At 44.0% G+C, this 21,856-nt stretch overlaps 1 protein-coding gene across 1 annotated transcript in view; it reads right to left on the reverse strand.

Moving 5' to 3' along the window:
- The window catches only part of LOC310875577 (H(+)/Cl(-) exchange transporter 5-like), a 63,888-nt gene that overhangs the window by 28,511 nt on the left and 13,521 nt on the right, over positions 1-21,856 (reverse strand). The window contains 4 exon segments of the mRNA XM_083788859.1: positions 826-948; positions 1,895-2,082; positions 2,800-2,899; positions 5,115-5,323. Of these exon segments, the coding sequence (XP_083644985.1) occupies positions 826-948; positions 1,895-2,082; positions 2,800-2,899; positions 5,115-5,323 (620 nt within the window).

Here is a 21,856-nt window from a genome sequence, read left to right on the forward strand (position 1 = left end):
AGTCTTAGCCAACTAAACATTATGGGCTCCATTTTCGTCACCGCTAAACCCCTTATCCCTAAACTTCTTTGACCCTTTTCTTACTATTTTGAAAAACATTTTTGAATAGTTCAACTATAGCCAATCTACATCGGCACGATGTGAGCTTGTAGACTGGCCATTTTAACTATTCAAAAATGTTTTGCAAAATAATAAAAATTAAAAAAAAAGGCAAAGAAGAATAGGGATAAGGGCTTTAGCGAAAAGGGAGCCCTAACACTGTCATAAAAGGAACTCAATCATAATGGCCCAGACTCTTCTTCAACAAAGATGGCGAAAGCAAACATTCTTTGTTCTGTACTTAATATACATACAATAGTATGGTACAAAACACTGAAGTCCTTAAACCAGAAACCTAACCTCAGTAAAACTATGCCTGCTTGGGAGCCAATCAGACACATGGTAAGGCGGATCTTAACCTAGAACACAGGTGGGATTCATAATCACGCCTCGTAGTGTGTTCCTGAGATCATGATGTCAGTGTGAGCTCACCTCTGGTATTCCTGATATTCTAGAGATCATGATGTCACTGTGAGCTCACCTCTGGTATTCCTGATATTCCAGAGATCATGATGTCACTGTGAGCTCACCTCTGGTATTCCTGATATTCTAGAGATCATGATGTCACTGTGAGCTCACCTCTGGTATTCCTGATATTCTAGAGATCATGATGTCACTGTGAGCTCACCTCTGGTATTCCTGATATTCTAGAGATCATGATGTCACTGTGAGCTCACCTCTGGTATTCCTGATATTCCAGAGATCATGATGTCACTGTGAGCTCACCTCTGGTATTCCCGACCCACAGGCGTACGGAGCGAAGGCTCTGACCAGGATGACCGCCAGGAAGGAGAACAGCAGAGCCCAGAACATGTACATCAGATAGTTGAGGATGTAGGCGAACGGGCCCTGCAACGAACACACACACACACACACACACACACACACACACACACACACACACACACACACACACACACACACACACACACACACACACACACACACACACACACACACACACACACACACACACACACACACACACACACACACACACACACAGTTTGATCAGTGTAAATAAACTATTCAAGTTATTTGACATCCATGAAATCATTAATAAATTAGTTATTTTATGTCTAATGACAAAAAACACAGCACTGTGCTTTGAAATGTCATGACCTCTTTGCACCACTAGATGGGGCCCAAGCACTGGGCATCTAGTAGGCCTGTTGTATTGCAATATCAGAACAGTACAGTAGATAAGAAGGTTGTGTGTGTGCTCACTGCTTACAAATAAAATAATTAATTATTATATATCACCTCTATTCCACCATGTTAACCCATTTTGACCTGGGAACGATTCTACAAATGTCTTCTAAATCCTGACAGTTTTCTGAAAAGCCTCATGTTTCTATGTCAGTGAAGAATATTTAAAAACATTATATGAATTTGGCCGCCAACCCCCATCTGAAAATATGTTGTTCCAGGGACCCCCCCCCCCCCTCCCAGAAGCAGAGATTTGAGTTAAAAACGCTCACTCTGAAAGAATATATATTCAAAGATGTGCGGCCTTTTTTCCACCGATTTTTCAAAAATAGCAGACCTGCAAGCTCGGCACCGAGATCTGCTATTTTTCAATAGCTAAAGCATAACATAATGCTTGAAACACCAAAATGGGTTAAACCATTATTAGGACACTATTTTTGAAGAAAATCGTGAAAACGTGTGTAAAATGTCTTCTTGTAAATTAAGAAAATGCAGACGTTTAACAAGAGAGTGTAAAATGAATATTTTTTACGCTCATCCTACCTCATTGGTCCCTGCCATTAGCTCAGCCCCCCCAGCCTCTTACCTCATTGGTCCCTGCCATTAGCTCCGCCCAGCTCTTCCACTGCGGACACTTGTCCCTCTCCTGAAAGGTGGTCTCATTGGACGTCCAGCAGCAGTGCTCGTGGTTGAACCAGAAGCCGTTCAGACACACCCCCTCCTTCATGTCCGTCAGCCAATGGGCTGAGATGTCGATACCGCCGGCCAGAGCGCCTGGGGGGGGGGGGGGGGGGGGAGAGTAACCCTATTTCAGACTGCTGCTTCTTACATGTGCACAATGTTATGTGTTAAGATTATCACTGAAACTAAAATCCATGCATCATCTCATAAGCACCAAAAAAGGGTTGTTTATAGTAGTTTGTATTCCTTATCCCAGTAACTCTGTAACATGTCCTCCCAGCTGGCATTCCATCGTTTTTATTCAATATCCCAGTAACTCTGTAACATGTCCTCCCAGCTGGCATTCCATAGTTTTTATTCAATATCCCAGTAACTCTGTAACATTCCTGTCCACCTATAAATGATGTCCTTGCACTTTGTTCCGGATATGACTGGCTTAAATTGTCACTGTACTTTAGGTACTGATTGCTATATGATCACATCGTTCTGTCTTTTTTATAGACCTATTATATCTTTATGCCCATTGGCTGCAGTAATTAAAAATAAGAAATGTAAAAACAGTTGTGTGTGTGCACAGTGCGTATACTGTACATCCGAGGGTACGTGGACTTAGTCAACAGACACAAAGCTTCTGCTGTGGTTATACTGCCCTCTAGTGCAATGTACAAGTCAGTGCTGACATGATGTACATCATCATGTCAGTGTCATCGTTCATTTGTGCGTGTGTGTGTGTGTGTGTGTGTGTGTGTGTGTGTGTGTGTGTGTGTGTGTGTGTGTGTGTGTGTGTGTGTGTGTGTGTGTGTGTGTTACCTGACATCAGGCCCACCAGCAGCATCAGAAGCCATCCAGAGAAGGCGTCGCTGACACTTCTCAGCAGAGCTAATGTAGACGTTCTGCTTTTACTGGTGATCTGGAGGATGGAGGGATGGAGGGAGGGAGGACAAGAGTTTACAATTTAGGCATTTAGCAGACGCTCTTAATCCAGAGCGATTTACATTAAGCAAAAACAAAAAGCATGGCAATACATCAAATACATAAAAAGTATCATGAAACATGGGCAAGCTAAGAGCGTAATAGTGGAATATCTATATAATGAAACTACCGTATATAAACTATACATATATACTGTATGTACTATAAAGTGCTATGAATACATAAAATGCAATTCTGGTGCTGTCTACGTAACATGCTATAAGTCTGTCTAAAATGCTATCTTAGTCTACATAAAGTGCTATCTAAGGGGCTAGGGCAAGTGCTACGGGCAGTCTGAAAAGGTGGGTTTTCAGACTACGGCGGAAGATTGGGAGTGAGGCTGCAGTTTTGGAGCCAGAAGGGAGAAGAGTTTGGGACGTGTGGAGCGTTGTCCTGGCGTTTTTAGTGAAGGTCGTACTGCCCATACTATCTTATCCCCCTTACTTTTCTCCTTATATACAAATGAATTCCAGTTAGACCAGGATATGTTTCATTTGTTCAAATATGCGGATGATATGGCCCTGGTTGCCTTACTGAAGAAGGGGGACACAGTGGGGGAGGAAGCATACAGAGCACATGTGTTCTCTCTTCAGAACTGGTGCGATAAAAGCTCCTTAGGGATCAATGTGACAAAAACAAAATAACTTGTCATTCATGAAAAGGAACCTGTGCAGTCCATTACAATTGGTGGACAAATAGTGGAGGTAGTAGACAAATTTAAATACTTAGGCACATATATTGACAGCAAACTCAATTTCAGTGAAAATACTGACCAGATTTTTTAAACTTCCACCTACTACGCAAGCTCAACTCCTTTAGAGTGAGCAAGCTTATTATGGAAACAGTCTATAAAAACCTGACAGAGGGAATCTTGACTTTTAACATGGCAATGTGGTTTGGCAATCTAAATGTAAAAGGAAGAAGCAAGCTGCAGCGAATAGTAAACCTAGCCTCAAAAATAATTGGGAAGAGACAGAAACAATTAGGCTGTATCTACAAGGAGGTACTTCGTAAAAAAAGCTATCAAGATAGCAAACGACCTCCTCTCATCCACTCTGCAGGGAGTTCAAACTGCTTCCCTCTGGTAGACGGTACAAAGTACCAAGAGCTAACCGTAACATTTTTTTAAATTCTTTCATACCAAATGCCATTAAGGCACTAAATGATACCATGTCTCGCTAGATTTGTTTGTTTTCCAATGTATCTGCCACTGTTGTCCTGCACTTTTTTGCCATGAGAAAATAATTGTGTTAAGTGTTGTTGCTGTTGTTGTAACAGTTTGTTTTTTACTGTTTGAGACCGAAGACGAATTTCCACATGTGGACAATAAATTAAACTAACTAACTAACTAACGTACCTCCAGCTTCCCTGCGTTGGCTGATCTGAGTGCGCGGGAGGGTTTGTAGGGTACGATCATACTTGTGAGATATGGGGGAGAGCCATACCTTTGGTTGCTTTGAATGCCAGCATCAGAGTTTTGTATTCTGTGCGGGCAGCGACCGTGAGCCAATGGAGAAGGGGGGAGAATTTTGGCTGGTTGAAGACCAAGCGAGCTGCGGCATTTTGGATCAGTTGGAGAGGCTTAAGTGCACAAGCCGGTAGGCCAGTAAGGAGGGAGTAACAATAGTCAAGTTATGACAAGACTGTTGTCTGGATTAGGAGCTGGGCTGACTCCTGGGTGAGGAACGGTCTAATTCGTCGTATGTCATAGAGGACAAAAGGAGCCACCCATCGACTAATCTAATATACGGCAACCTTCCCCCGTGTTTCTTCACTAGTCCGATCCAGAAGAACACAGTTTTCCGGCCACTGCTACAGAGCTGACAATGAGGTTATATCTTCCCTTCTTCTCTGGAGTCCTGCCTCATAGCAGACCAGAGGTAGAAAACTGTCATTCCCTAATGTCATCTCTAGGGACACAGGCATCAGTAAGCAGGAACTGGGGGTGGCAATAAAGGACCGGGAAGTCTGGCATAATATTGTGAAATCCACAGTCTCGACTGCGGTCGAAAAATGACGATGACAAGAGGGATGGACAACACTTTGAGACCCCATGGTGTAACGTGTTCATATATTTGAACGGGTATAAGAACTAGTTCATTTCAACGGAGGTTTCTCTGTGGCGTTCTGAAGCACCCGGACCTATACAGTACCTCTCTGTGGCGGTCCCGGTCCTTGCTCTTCTCCCGGACCCAGTCGATGGTGTTGAAGTCCTCGTAGGTCCCCACCCCGGGGACGGGGTCTTCTAGGGGGTCCACGCACTTACTGCCCCCCGGCCCCCCCAACCCCCCCGGACCCCCCGGACCACTGCCGTTCATAACGGAGGACGGCCTGCCGCTGTCTGTCTGCTCCTCGTAAGACCCTGGGAGAGAGACAGAGAGACACAGATAGAGACACAGAGAGAGAGAGAGACAGAAGTGAGACAGTGTTGTTTTCGTCGACTAAAACTATGTCGAAAAATCAGTAGTCAACTACATTTCTTCACAGATGAAAACTAGATTGAAACTAAATGAAAACTAAGCTATGATGACAAAAGGTAAGACTACATATATTGACAATTTCGTCAACAAAGAAAAACTAGACTAGACTAGTCACTTTGTTTCATGCCCGAAATAGCAGATCTACAAGCCCACAACGCATTGCAGCGCGACACGTTGTGGGATTGTAGATCGGCATCAAGGCCCACCAAAATACACACACACACACACACACACACACGTACGTCTGTATGGTACAGTCCAAACGCACACAAACACGCCGGCACAGTGGGCACACACACACACTGAAATGATAATAAGTGATGCATGTGAGAACACATGATCGGGCTCAGGGGAAACGATGCATTTGACTGCATACAGTAATCTACTGTTAAGCACAGCAACCACTTTAAGCCATGTAGTTCAAGAGCCTGGAGTCCACCAGGGACCTATAAGCGAATTCAGAAACGGGTCTCATGGTCGCAGCTCACGTATTTCCTGTAGGCGGACTCGACGTAGCTGCAGGGTTTAAACCCTCACCAGGCGCACCTCTTTTACTATAGTGACTGATGTTAGTCTGCCTCAAACGTTACTCTTTTACCTGCTTTTTACTAACACTAACATTACAAAGATGCCCAGAACATGGAGATGAACCTGTGTAGTACTAAGCATTTAAAGTATGAGGTATAAAGTACGGCAGCCTTGTGTTCATAAAACAGAAAGATTGGGTATTTGGTAAGACTGACGTTATGTATCTTTCAGGACCTTTCACTGCGTCGTCTCAACCATTACTCAATGGCTCTGGTCTCAGCCACCGCGGTGGATATTTTGACATTCCGTTTTTTCTTTTTTTTTTATGTTGCCACTACTGTTGGAGCAGCCATAAACTACACAGGTTCATCCCGATGTTTATAATGTTAGTGTTAGTAAAAAGCAGGTAAAAGAGTAACGTTTGAGGCAGACTAACATCAGTCACTATAGTAGAAGAGGTGAGGGTTTAAACCCACAGATACGTTGAGTCCGCCCACAGGAAATACGTAAGCTGCGACCATGAGACCAGTTTCTGAATTAGTCTATACTTGGCACCCTCTCCTTTATTCCCCTGCACTCTACACCGAATCTCTTTGGTGAAACAACATGGGCAATGATGGTGGTGGTCCCCATTTTGGCTATGGCCATTATTATGTGAAAATGTGTCCACGATTAAAAAGAAATAAGCCAATAAGATAGCAGATCTACAAAAGCTCTGTTGTTACTTAGACGCTTTTGTTTTGCCCCACAGTAAACTGTCATATGATGATATGATTAAGTATAAAATCAGGCTTTAAGTGGATAAGTGGTTAACAAGCAGAAACAGGAACTGTACAGGAACTGTACTTACACTTACAGTAGACCATTGACGGTTCTATTGCACGTAGCTGGCTACTGTACTGTATGACTATGTACTGTACAGTACACACCTACTGTACTGTATGAGTTAGGGTTGTCCCGATCGGATCGGGTGATCGGAAATCGGCTCCGATCACATGATTTTCAAAAGATCGGAATTGTGGAGAAAAGATCGGATTTTTAATGAGGGCCTTTCTCGGCCCCACCCCTCTCCCATTTGTTTATATTGTGTTTAGTTTCCAAGATGGCCGCAGCACCAGGAGGGGGTGGGGCGGAGGTGAGCGGGTGGGGTTCGACCTTATGCCCTTACTGGGCTGCATTCACACATTCAAGACACCTGTCTTGTGTCTGTCTTGTGTCTGTGTTTAATGGCCACCCCAATGGAAGCCCATATGGTTTGACCAAGCATTTTGTTTGATGGGGGAGGGGGGGGGGGGGGGGGGGGGGGGCAGAACACATCCATCAAAGCTGTGTTCAGACACAAGTCAGGTGTCAGACACAAGGCAAGTGTCTTGAACGCAGCCCAGTAAGGGCATATGTCGACCCCGCCCGCTCACCTCCGCCCCGCCCCCCTCCTGGTTCCTGCAGCCATCTTGGATCATGAACACAATATAAACCAATGGGAGAAGGGGTGGGGTCGAGAAATTGTCTAATGTAAATCTCACAGAAAAGATGTATAAGCAAGCAATGAGATTTTGTAAAAACTGTTGAGTTCATGCTAGTTGTTTTCCTTCTGGTCCCAGTCAGAGATCATCAAACAAAGACCAGTCCGTCACATTCAGAGGCGAGAGAGTTTTAACTTGACTTCAGTTCTATAAGCTGTATTCACTCTAATTAACCAATACATCATTATTTTGCTATGATTCCATGCTTTCATAGAAAAATAAATAAATAATTGAAAGGCAACACAACAGACTAGACTAGAGTGACATTCATTAGGATATTTGCTATTGTGATATGGCATAAGTGCTATAGAAAAATATAAAGATCGGACCGGGAAAAATCGGTATGTCTCAAAATCAAATGATCGGAATCTGATTGGGAGCAAAAAAAAACGTGATCGGGACATCCCTAGTATGAGTATCATTAGGTACAGTACTCACGTACTGTACTGTACTGTACACACTCACTGTACACTGACTGAACATACATGGAATAACAGACAAATATAATCTCATGATTATATCATCTTCAAATACTGTAATCCTTATCTTAAAATAACCAATATCCGAAAAGAGCCGATCTACAACTTAAGCTCACAGCTGGATTTGACTGAATTTCTATCTCTCACATGCACGCACGCACGCGCACAGATACTCCTTGGGAAAAGTGCTTTGCACCAGCAACCAGTCAATTCTTATCCACCTCAAGAAATACGTATAACAAACAATTGTGTATTGTAACATGTTTCACAGACGTAGTATATATCGATAACTCACTCCCACACAATGCTGTATTGGTGAGCGTTTAAAATAGACAAAACTTTCACCACGTTCTCAAGTGGAAACGAGACAAAAGGCCTTGTGCAATGTGGCAGAGGTCGGAAACTACTGAAAACACACACACACACACACACACACACAATGGAAGTCCCCTGGCGGCGAATGAAACAATTGGTTAATCCGTTATGTCTTTAATGTGAGCATTCATACGAGACATCTTAATGATCTGACGGTAGGAGGGGGGGGGGGGGGGGTCGTGGCTTCCTGTCGAGTATGAGGATGTGAACAAATGTTTTTGATATTTATTATGTGCTTCCATATTTCCAGATTCAACAGGTTTTGCAGTGATGGTGTGACATGTTCCACAGACTGTGTCCTATACTGTACATGAGTAACATTCTAAAGTAGGCTACAGTAACGTTCAGACCTGTCTGAGGTGAGTGGTGCAACAGCGCCCCCTGTTGGTAACCCTAAACAGACAGACAGACAGACAGCGTGCACGCATCCGCCTCGTTGACGACAGACTGCTGGGCAAGTGATGGCACTTTGGCATGGGGTTAGATCAACATGGAATTAATTCTGTACTTCCCATATAAGGAGCGTGTCTTGAGTGTACAGGGTTTGATGAGGGCCCAGGTTTATACTCCCATTTATCCAGAGAAATTTGACAGTGAGCCTTCAACTCGAAGGCAGCCACGGCAAGAATTTAAAGGTATGTTCAGTGATTTTTATTTTGATAATCCTCCCTACTATAGAGTGTGCTGACCATATAAGGAGTTCCTCCCTGTCCCCAGTTAACCCCTGGGGGTAAAAAAAACGTAGGTTTCGTTTTTGGCTAGGTGGCCCAGCCTTCATCCAATCAGGATAGAGAGGGGCCTTCTGCCAATCATGATCGAGCGGGGGCGGGCCTTGGTGTGCGTGCTGTTGGCCTGTTGCATGTCCCCCCACTGTAGTGCGTGCATGTGCACATCTTGTTACCGGGGCAGACCGGAGGGTTTTCCCAAATCACAGAATGCTCCTTTAACATGAAAAGTTAAGAAACTGCTGAGAAATGCATGCAGGCAGACCGTCACCCAAGACAACCCCAACATGAACAGAGCCCATTTTGACAGCTGCTGTTGTTTAGCCTTGGCCTATAAACACAGTCTCACCGCATAGCTGTTCACATAAAACCCTGGAACTAGGTTCTGTTCAGACCCTCAGAATGTCAGATGTCAGCATGGCAGCTATGCTAATTGGCCAATTGCAAGTCAAAGACCACATAGCGCTACAACACAATGCACATCAGACAATAAGCACTTAGCCCACACGTCCCCGAAGGCAGGAGATTTGTAGCAGATAATAGCTCCCTACCACACAATGCAATAATAACACGAACTTAAAACGCCTTTGCCGTTCATAGCCAGGCCAACACAATTAAGACTTCTTGTGTTTATTCTGTATTGTGGTTGCCTCATGTTTTTTTCCCTCCGACCCCTTACCACCATTTCATGGATTGTACAGTACAATATGATTGACATTTCATTTTATACTTATTTTGGGGTTAATTATTAACTGCCATAAGTAGAAGTTACAGTAGTGCAGAAGTACAATTAGTATAAGTAACATACTAACCATTACAAATACATACACAATATAGCCTATAGGAGATACGGTAGCTCCCTGTGTCCCTGCAGTGTGAGGTGGGGTGTGCCTCGCTCTATCAGCTGTGTGTGTGTGTGTGTGTGTGTGTGTGTGTGTGTGTGTGTGTGTGCACGGCACCACAGTGGCACAGGGATTTGCATACCTGAGCCTACTAGTCATTCAGGTTTTAACGCTAAAGTGAGACGTTGAGAAGTGACACATCTGAACTGAGCAAACACCATAACCACACACTCTCTCTTTCAGTCCAGTGTGTGTGTGTGTGTGTGTGTGTGTGTGTGTGTGTGTGTGTGTGTGTGTTAACCCCAAATGTCATGCACGCACGCACACGCATGCACACACACACACTAAAGTAACCTTTCCAGACATTCCTGTGCAGTGACATCGTCCGTACCTTTAGGTATAATTATTTATGTAGGTTATACAAGATAAAATGCTTACGCGGACAGAACTACAACCCCCAGCTATACTTTATAAACACTGAGTCAGCCCTATATCTAAATTCAGTCCATTACACATGCATACAGTATGAGTCAGCTGAACAAAACCAACTCTTTCTATCTGAGCATAGATCTCTGTGATAAGGAATACTATAGTGACCTAAAATGAAGGGGAAAAAAACCCATTGTTAACAGTTTTCTGAAAAAGCTATGTTTCTGTCAGTCGTTCTTCGATTTTTCAAAAAATAGCAGACCTACAAGCTCGTAGATCTGCTATTTTTCAATAGCTAAAGCATAACATAATGCTAACACCAAAAGGGGTTCCCGCCCAAAATGGGTTAAGCAAAATAAAATGAACAATGCAACAAAAGAAGTAGAATTGCATGTTAAAGCTGAATTGTGTCACTTTGTGTGGGAAAAAACAAAAGTCCAATTTTGTCCAATCTCTATCTCTGTTTCAAAAGGTAAACGTGTAATTTCTCCCCTGAGCAAGCAGGCAGGCAGGCTCCATTAGCTCAGCGGTTCACAGACCCAGGTTCAAATCCAGAGCACATGAAGGGTACATAGACAGTGCTGCTTTAGATTCTACAAATGCCTTCTAAACCCTGACAGTTGTATGAGAAACCTATGTGTCAGTGGTTCTCAAACATTTTCATGTCAAGGACCCCCAAAAAGATATGTAATTGCCGACCCCCATATGAAAATATGTTGTTCCAGGGACCCCCGCCCCAGAAGCAAAGATTTGAGTTAAAAACATTCACCCGGATCAATGAATATATATTCAAAGATTTGCGCCACATGAACTTAACTGTAAAACTAACTCAAACTAAAATGAAATCAAACAAACTGAAAAACTAAAACTAATGAAAGTTTCAAAATCACTCGCATCCATAACTCCGTAGTACAAGCATTAAGATTGTAGTACGGAGGACTCCGCGGTTATGAAGACATGTCTGCTGAGAACATGAGGCAGCCTGTTAGATACCGTATGCATGAGTACATGTGCTCTGGTCAGGATTCTACCATGTCCAGCGTTGGTATGTGGTGGACTTTAGACATGATGTAGAGGCAGGTTATGAGGTTAAAGAACAACTTGGAGAAAAGATCAACTGTGACCCAGCTTGACTGAGGAGCTGCCATCGCCTCCAGCTTGTCACCAGAGGAGAAAAAACTGCATTTGTATTCATTTTCTTTTGTATCCGAATTGAGTTATTAGCACAAGCAGACTCTTCACATACTAGAGCATGTCTGAAATAAAATAAAAGTCAGAGCTAAAATTGTATGTAAATGTAAATATGAAATAAATGCTTAAACATGTAGCTGTTAGAGACCACAGAAGTGAACCTTTTCAAGCCTGTTTTCTCTACTCGCCGTTTCTCTGCAAGACATGAATTACTCTATAAGCCTCCAAAAACTGATGTCTCTATATGTCAATAGAGAGTATGCACATGCATGATTTCCCCATCAGGACACGCCCCCCTCATCTAGACTGAGTGGCAAAACATTGAGCAGCATTATGGAGTGTTGGAGTTTGGAAGCGCTCGTTGGAAATCACTCAACTGTCCTTCCGTACCACCTGTTTCTAAATGTCACATAATGCAGGAGGCAGCAAAATGTTGTGTTATTGAAATCAAGAACTTCCAAACACTGACACTTAGACAAATAATCAAATGCAGGGCATTTCTTGACAGAAAGTTAGCTCATAACGTTTCTATGGTGGATTTTTATGAAACAAAAACTTTGCAGATAGAAAGAGGATAATTCAAGCTTTTCGTACAGCTGCAATGTTGGTGAGTTTAACATTGTTTAATGCAATCAGACAGGACTTTTCTGTTTGGATGAATGGGCTGTCAAGGCCAGAAAGTAGATTTTTGCCACTCAGTGGGTCGTTCCCGCATAACGTTCAGGTACGATGATGTCATATAGGTGTGCCCGAGGACACAATCATTGCTTCACTCTGCCGCCCATAACAGTGCCATAAACACATGATAATCTGGAGATTCGCTGTAGAGCTCTGTACAGTAACTAACCTTGGGACTGTACGGCTGCTTATTATGCCCTTGCCCAGTCTTGTACAGAAAACAATAATGTATCATAATATCTGTCATTTAGAAATGGTTTACAGAGCAGCCAACTGTAGTCTGTAAGACTAGTTGTATGACAGATGTAGCAAGGAAGGCAAGTCAATGGGATTTGCCAGCAGATGTCACTGTTTTGCCTGTTTTTGTTGTGGCTCAAAAGGCTTCAGAACACACAGAGAAAAAGTCCACTGAATGTTCAGAGTCCAGGTGTTTTGGGTGTAATTGAGGTCATAAATCCTAAAATAAATAACAAATAAATGAAAATGGATGTCATAAAACCTTAAAGGACAACTTTAGTGTTGTTTTTTTTTTCATTTGCTGCTTTCTTTCGTTGTAGGGATTTTAGCTGTTTTTGACAGGGGGCCGGGGGCATTCGAGCATGGGGCTAATAAACCCCAAGAAATTACATTTGGCCACAAAAGATCACGAGATGTACTGAATGTGTCAAACTGACATATTGAGCCTATGACACACAGTGTGGCTTCCCCCCAGTAGGCCTCCTTCACATTCAGTAGATCCTGTGATCTTCTGTGGCCAGATGTAATTTCCTGGGGTTTATTAGGACTATAGTAAATAATAAAAAAAGAAATGGCTATAAGATTTTGTAAAAAAAATACATATTTAGCCCCATGTTCGAATGCCCCCGCCCCCTGTCAAAAAGAGCTAAAATCCCTAAAACGAAAGAAAGCAGCAAATGAACACTCACCTTTTACTTTCTCTAATAACAACCTAAAACATGAACCTTGGTTGAAAAAAAAGAAGTTGTCCTTTAAGATAAAACATGCTATCCGTGAATGTATCATGGTAGAGAGAGTCTCTGCTCTGTAAGTCAGCCAACAAAAACATATTGCGATATATAATCTTTTATCCATTGCCCGGCACTAGTAACCTTAGAGTTACATTCCTAGCATACAGTATACCTGACCAACAAAGTCAAGTGAGCGAATCACTCTCTCATTCAGGTTTCTCTGTCAAAGAAATAAACAGAAATGACAGTGTGTGACAAAAAAGTTGAATGAATTGACACTGAGGGCTAGACTTAACCTTAAATGGTAAATAAATGGTAAATGCTGCATTTATATAGCACCTTTATCCAAGGCACTTTACATAGTTCACCCATTCATACACTGATGGCAGCGGAAACCATGCAAGGCACCGACCAGAACATCAGGAGCAATTATGGGGTTCAGTGTCTTGCTCAAGGACACTTCGACACCAACTCTGGGGGAGCCCACAGGGATCGAACCAGGAACCTTGCGGTTCCCATCCGGCCACTCTACCCCTGAGCCGCTGATACATGTTGTTTCACTTTGATATACTAACTATATGAACTAAGTGAACCAGGCGTAAACAGGCTAATAGTATGGACTGGAAATAAGATCTATCATGTGATTGTTGCTACAGTTGACCTTTATGAAGACTAAACAGACCTGTGTAGTACACATGCGCACACACACCAATGACATGTGACCAAAACAATGTGAATGAAACCTGGCTGCTAAGCCTCATTACCTACATCCACAACTACAACAACATACGCACGCGCACACACACACACACACACACACACACACACACACACACACACACACACACACACACACACACACACACACACACACACACACACACACACACACACACACACACACACACACACACACACACACACACACACACACACACACACACACACACACACACACACACACACACACACACACAAAGAGTAGAGTCCACCATTTCAGCAGGAGACAGCATAAAATTGGACTTGAACAAAGTCCATTGAACAGTAAGTGGATAAGAATGTGGGCAGAGCTCCATGACATGTTATCATTTCAGTTCCTCCTCTCCACACACACACACACACACACACCCCCACACACACAGCCCAACTCACCATCGGCTTCAACAACTTCCACCTCATCTTCCACTAAATCCTCCTCATCCTCGTCGATCTGTTTATTCCAGAACTCCCAGTCCATCCTTTACATTCTGTGCCCCAGAAAACATCCAGTGAAGGTAAAGTGCTGCCTGCAGTCAGTGCCTCCTATACAAGTCAAACTGGCAGTGGTGATATCTCTCCCCTCCCCAGCTCACCCCAACCCAACTAGGAAGTACAGTGATGTCAGCGTCCTCTCATTGGAGGAGACGAAAACAAGTCCAGTGATTGGCTAATGTGCGTCTTTGCACTGCAGTGAGTGATGATTATGACTTTAATATGCCCCCCGTGTGCTCGTAGAGGACCGTCTGTGATTTGCTGACGTGGTTTAAGTCATCCGCTGGGAAATAATAATAAAACAAGTGTGTGTGTGTGTGTGTGTGTGTGTGTGTGTGTATGTGTGGTTTATGAGGCCGTCGACCCCGGCCGTGAGCCCTGTGTGACCTCACTAGCTGTGTGAGAGAGAGAAAGGCTGTTTCCTGTGAGACGGGACAGGGCCGTACTCATCAAAGACACTTGAGCCATTTAGGCCTTCACTTTTTAATGTATTATCTCGTGCCCATGTCTATGCACATGCACTTTTATGACCCATCGCATAGCACTTTAATGGTTGTGTGCACCTCTGTACTCTGGTATCCGCTATGTGAACTGTTTGTTTGTTTGTACTGTTTCATTCATTGTTTAATGTACTGTCTATGCTGCAACCCAATTTGCCTTTCGGGGACACTAAATAAACTTGAACCTTCAACCTTCAACCTTGACGTCGGAAAAAATGTGACAGTTTTCAGAATAAACACCTCTATCCTGATTGGATGACGGAGGGGCCACCTAGCCAAAAATTATTTATTTATTTTACCCCAGGGGTTAACTGGGGACAGGGAGGAACTCCTTATATGGTCAGCACACTCTATAGTAGGGAGGATTATCACAACAAAACAAAAAAAGTGATATTTGAACTAAGTGAAATCACTGAATATACCTTTAAGGAAAAACAAACATTAAACCTGTATATAGGAGTGGCTACCTAACGCCCCCCAAAAAATGGAATGTCCGCACACGCTATATGTCTGCTCCCCGTCTTTATTTTAGCCTAATAAACACCCCTCCGAGATTTCTCAAGTTCATTTTTTTACCCATCACCTATTGTAGCATTTCTTTTCAGTGGTGCAACCACTCCTATAGACGAATCCAGGAACGGGTCTCATGGTCGCAGCTTACGTATTTCCTGTAGGCGGACTCGACGTAGCTGCAGGGTTTAAACCCTCACCAGGCGCATCTCTACTATAGTGAACGGCAGAGTGACTGATGTTAGTTCGTCTCAACCATTACTCTATGGCACTGGTCTCAGCCACCGCAGTGGATATTTTGACATTCCATTTTTTGACATTCCATTTGCCACTACTGTTGGAGCAGCCATAAACTACACAGGTTTATCTCAATGTTCTGGGCATCTTTGTAATGTTAGTGTTAGTAAAAAGCAGGTAAAAGAGTAAAGTTTGAGGCAAACTAACATCAGTCACTCTGCCGTTCACTGTAGTGGAAGAGATGCGCCTGGTGAGGGTTTAAACCCCGCAGCTACGTCGAGTCCGCCTACAGGAAATACGTAAACTGCGACCATGAGACCCATTCCTGGATTAGTCTATAGACAGCTATGTGTGTGGCTGTGTCCCTGCTGGGTCTGTCCCTGTGTCCGAGTACGAAAATAGCATTATAGCGTTTGTTCACCACCAAGTGTCACTGTTGCACAGTCTAACTCACAGACACACACAGGCCAGGGAGGCCTGTACAGTACAGTACAGTACAGTACAGTACAGTACAGTACAGTACAGTACAGCTCACTTTAGATGGGTCTGAATTTTCAATATGTTCCACCACTGGAATTTCTTAGGACTTTTGATATGCCGTTACTAACAAATATTTATGAAACAAAAGCAGTTTCAGAAAGCGTTTGTTGCAATTTGTAGGGGGGGAAACTCAAAATGCCTGCTGTAAATCACTCCGTAGGTGTACCGATGACCAGAGACTGTAGAGTTAGAAGGTCTGACCATGACGGTCTGTTTTCTCTCAGAGACGTTCGTTTGTAATCAGATGACACTTAAGGTCACGGGGATGGGCTTATTGCGCACATTGTTCATTCCTGTCTGTTCTTGTTTCTGTGTGTTCTGTCTGTAGTGTCTGCAATGCTAATGATAATAATAGCGACCGAAGGTCGCAGTTAAAAGGAGAATTTCGGCCTGGAAAGGAGCCAGCTTAGGTGGTCCGGGCATCTGGTTAGGATGCCTCTCGGGCGTCTCCCTAGGGGAGGTCCTCGAGGCACGTCCCACTGGGAGGAGACCCCGAGGCAGACCAAGGATCACGTCCCACTGGGAGGAGACCCCAGGGCAGCCCAAGGATCACGTCCCACTGGGAGGAGACCCCGGGGCAGACCAAGGATCACGTCCCACTGGGAGGAGACCCCAGGGCAGACCAAGGATCACGTCCCACTGGGAGGAGACCCCGGGGCAGACCAAGGATCACGTCCCACTGGGAGGAGACCCCGGGGCAGACCAAGGATCACGTCCCACTGGGAGGAGACCCCAGGGCAGACCAAGGATCACGTCCCACTGGGAGGAGACCCATGGGCAGACCAAGGATCACGTCCCACTGGGAGGAGACCCCGGGGCAGACCAAGGATCACGTCCCACTGGGAGGAGACCCGGGGCAGACCAAGGATCACGTCCCACTGGGAGGAGACCCCGGGGCAGACCAAGGATCACGTCCCACTGGGAGGAGACCCCGGGGCAGACCAAGGACCACGTCTTCACCACGACTGAAGATGGAAGGATGGATGGATATCATACTCGTAGTACAGAAATGGTAAACGGTATAGTATGTTAGATGGCAAAACACACAACGTCAACTAAAAAAAACATACTGTAAGTCATCATTTTCAATGTTTTAGGAGCCAAGCCCTGGCCACATATCAATTTACTCCATTTTAAAAGACAACACACACACACACACACACACACACACACAGATCCAGTGTTCCAGTGTCAGCACCTTCTCAGGAAGTGGGTCAAACTACAACAACTGTGGAACAAAGCAGGCGCTGATTCCAGTAACATAAGTCATCGAGAAGAACCATGGTGAGCCAAGTGTGTGTGTGTGTGTGTGTGTGTGTGTGTGCGGTAATTGTCAAATCTTGCATTTCCTCAGAATCTCCACAGATTCCGGCGTACTGGATGTTGCAACAGCCTCCTCCATGTTGCTGAACATATGAGAGAGAGGACTGTAGCAAAACTCTGACTATAATATTCACAGAGATTTGTGTGTGTGTGTGTGTGCGTGTGGGGGGTTGCCACTGGCCACACCCCAAAGAGAGGGGGGTACTTTGGAGAGACAGGCGGACAGCCGGACATACTGTAGATTTCACACATTTCTAGGATTTGGAGTGTTGATGATGAGGCTTGCTGCTATCTGAAAACAACTCACTCCTGGTCCAGACTGGACTATTTACTCCCCATGAAGAGATTATAGTCCACAGTGATCCATCAAAAGTACTTCAGAGTATGTTTTCTCTACGTGCTCGCTCTCCCTCCCTCTTTCTGTCTGACATCCACGATATGGTGTACTGTGTGCGTGCGTGCATGCGTCCGTGTGTGCCTTGTGTGTGAGTGAGAGAGAGAGAGGGACAGACAGAGAGAGAGAGAGAGAGAGAGAGAGTTTTCGGCTCCAGGGTGAGTCAGCGAGGTGAGATGAACTTTGACCTGTGAGGTTTGGGTGAGGACTGGGCAGCGAGACCTCTCAGACCTTCAGAGAATCTGTCCTAGTCCTCATAACTGAAATACGTACGAGAGGTCAGAGGTCAGATAAATACGTAGGAAGAGGTCACCCTGGTCACACGTTGCTATATCTCAGTGGTTCCCAAACCTTTTAGCTCGAGACGAGAACCCAAAGAAATAATGACGTTACCTCTCTGAGTCTCCGTTCAGGAAGTGGCTCTGGTTACGCAAACAACAACGAAAACATCATCACAGAACGTCAGGGGCTCTGGTGGAACATTTGAGGCTATGAGGACCATTCTGGAATCTGGGTTGCCTTCAAAATGAGCCATCTATTTCATGTCAAGGACCCCCGGATTAGCCCCCCCTCATTAGCCCGCGGACCCCGTGGATTTTTACGACTCTAGCAGTGATTCTCAACCCATTTAGTTTGAAGGACCTCCATGCAGTTTGACATGCATTAGTCTACGGACCACCATTTAATATCTCTGAGACCCCCAATTTATATTGTAAAAAAAAAAAATCAGTATTAATGTAACTCTGAGAGTGTACTGTACACCCTCAGAGTTACAGACCCATATGGTTCCAATTTAGCCATGGGGACCCCCCCTGGAACTCCCTCAAGGACCCCCGGGGGTCCCCGGACCCCACTTTGGGAACCACCGCAGTGAGGTTTATTATTATTCCTGACTATTTACTGGACGACGAATGAGTCACGAGACACTGACCACAGTAATGAATGCATGTTGCTGCAAGACATCAGCTTTAACTCCCACTGTGTGTCCACGTGATTTGATGCAATTTGATTTGCGCAGGAAAGAACCGAGCTATACGCATAAACACAAGGTGACTTTAATTATGCATATTCCATTTATATCCAACGTTAACTAACGGTCCGTCTGGCCTGACGACCGCTCGTAGCTCCCAGACGTCAGCGAGAGGACGAGGCTGGCTTGATTGTATTATAGCCCCGTTCAGGAATGGGAACTCCTTTTGGGGTTTTTTGTAAGCATTATGTTATACTTTAGCTGTTGGAAAATAGCAGATCTACAAGCTCATAACGCGGCACCGAGTGCCGCGCTACGAGCTTGTAGATGTGCTTCTTTTTTTTTTTTAATCGTGAATGTTTTTAACTCACATCTTTGCTTCTGGGGTGGTGGTCCCTGGAACTACATATTTTCAGATGGGGGTCGACGGCCAAATACAGATAATTCTGGGGGTCCTTGACATGACACAGGTTGAGCACCACTGACATAGAAACATCCAAAAACAATCCAAAATGGGTTAAAAATGTTCCCCTCGTCGTCATCGTGAAAAGACCAGAAACCTGCAGTACAGTTCTAGTGTATATCAGAGTCATACAGTAAGACAGAGTTACGACAACTCCGTCGTTAATTCATGGGGGCTTCAGTCCAATGGCGGCGCTTCTTCTACATAAGACTTCTATTGGCGAATGGGGACACCGGAAGTTTACGGAATTAATTGGAGTCCATGGGGCTCGCGCGAGTACATGAACCACGTGACCGGGCTGTTTTCTGCCCCCTCAATGTCGTAACTGTGTCTATACTCTCTATGGCTCTGGTGTATATTATGACTATTATTTAAATCAACACAAAATGCACTGCATGAGGTTCTATTAAATACTATACTGCAGTAGTTGACCTCAGTAGACCTTCTCTGTGCACTCAACTGGAAGGAAGTACGTGGCGTTGCGCCAGAAAACATCTATTCTGCTTTCCATGCCATTTTTCATCCATGCCCGTTTTCATGTTCTTTTGTTCTACTGTATTTATTTACTACCTCCGTTTCCGTCGCTGTCCTCAGCTGACCTTCACGCTGTATGTCATTGGTCGACGCTGACTGACCACAGCTGTGATGATAAGAGAGTCATTACACAACGTGTCAGTCACACTGCTGGTCAATCATTAGACGCTGTTGACAATGGTTCACGTGACGTGACCACGGCAGGCTAAATAAAGAACACCACAACAGAGGGATAAACTGGGTTTTGAAGGGAGCTAGCCCCTCCTATATACAGCTTTTGTCCCCCACATGTCTCAATATTTTACCATTGGCAATGAAAGGAGACATTTGGTCTAAAGTCCAAACAGCATAGTTTGTCAATCCAGGAATCTTGGCAGTCAATGCCTTCTTTGATCAACTGCATCACGTTGGCAGGAGGCCGGGAGCAAATACCTCCAATACAAACCATTGTGTATTGTGAGATTGCAGTACTTAGTTTAGACAGCTTTTGGTTTAGACTAGTCATTGGTTAGACCAGCCATTAGTCCTACAACTACAACCTATCTCAAACCCTCACCCTAAACCTAACCTCCCACGGGGCAGCACACCTAAACCTAACCTTAACCCATGTCTAACCAATGACTAGTCTAAACTAAGTATGCACCCCGAGATATCAAATTTTTTTCACTTGAAAAATAAAATAAGGCTAACGTGATTACAACCAGACAAAGACATATCACGATATTACGATAACGGAAAATCCCAGAGGACATTTTTTAGGATGCCTATAATTTGACACCTGCCACCCTCCTGCTGCAGTCAGTAACAACCAATCATCTGCCACCCTCCTGCTGCAGCAGCCAGTAACAACCAATCACCTGCCACCCTCCTGCAGCAACAGCCACTAACAACCAATCCCTGCGTCTGCACAGAGAACTGGAACCAGTAACATTACAGTCATTATTAGTCAGACTCAAGCTAACCAAACACGGTGGTTCGTTGCACACATCGCAGGAGAAAATGTAACAACATGCTAAAGTTATCTCTTTCAATGAAAGTTACTTTCCAGTGAAGTTAAGCCAGTTAGGACGATAAAGCATCTGTGTCACCTTGTAGCTTTTAACCACTTTTTATAATCATTATTTTAAACTTTAGCTGTTGAAAAATAGCAGATCTATAAGCTCGTGTAGATCTGCTATTTTTGAATAATCGTGAAAATGTGGCGCAAATATTGGAATATATATTATTTTCCAGTGAATGCTTTTTTAATGCTTTTAAACCCATTTAGGCCCGACATCGAAATTGGAAGAAAATGCCTTCTAAATCATGACAGTTTTCTGAAATACCTATGTTTCTGTATCAGTGGTGCTCCTTCAGGTCAAGGACCCCAAAAATGATATGTACTTGCCCGCCGAACCCCATCTGAAAATATGGGTGGGTCCATGGAACAACATATTTCAAGATTATTGGGGTCGGCGGCCAATTACATATAATTCTGGGGGTCCTTGACATGAAAATGTTTGAGAACCACCGATACAGAAACATGAGGTTTTTCAGAAATTATTTTTAGAAGATATTTAGTAGAATCTGATCTCAGCCAGGTCTAAATGGGTTAAAAAAAAGATAAGAGAAAGATCTCTTGACTTCCTCTAGCCTCAGGAGACCTACTAGTCTGTATCACAAGGACTGCTATCACATGCAAATACCTCTGAATGTGACGTCATGTTAACCAGTTCAAACATTTTCAGTCAAAGTCAACAGGACTTGTAGCAGACTGTTCCTGGAAACATCAGCGTGGCTACAGTAATGCTACTGTAATCCATGAAGCATGGGTGAAATATTTTACACTAGCACTATAAGTCAATATTTGAAAGAGCCCTCTTTGTCCACCTCAATAATTCTCTACCTGGAATCAAACACTTTCAGTGTAGGAAGGAATACTTGAAAAAAGATTATATTATTATTATTATTATTAT

This window comes from Protomyctophum parallelum (assembly GCF_964188405.1).
Source record: "Protomyctophum parallelum genome assembly, chromosome: 18".
NCBI lineage: Eukaryota > Metazoa > Chordata > Actinopteri > Myctophiformes > Myctophidae > Protomyctophum > Protomyctophum parallelum.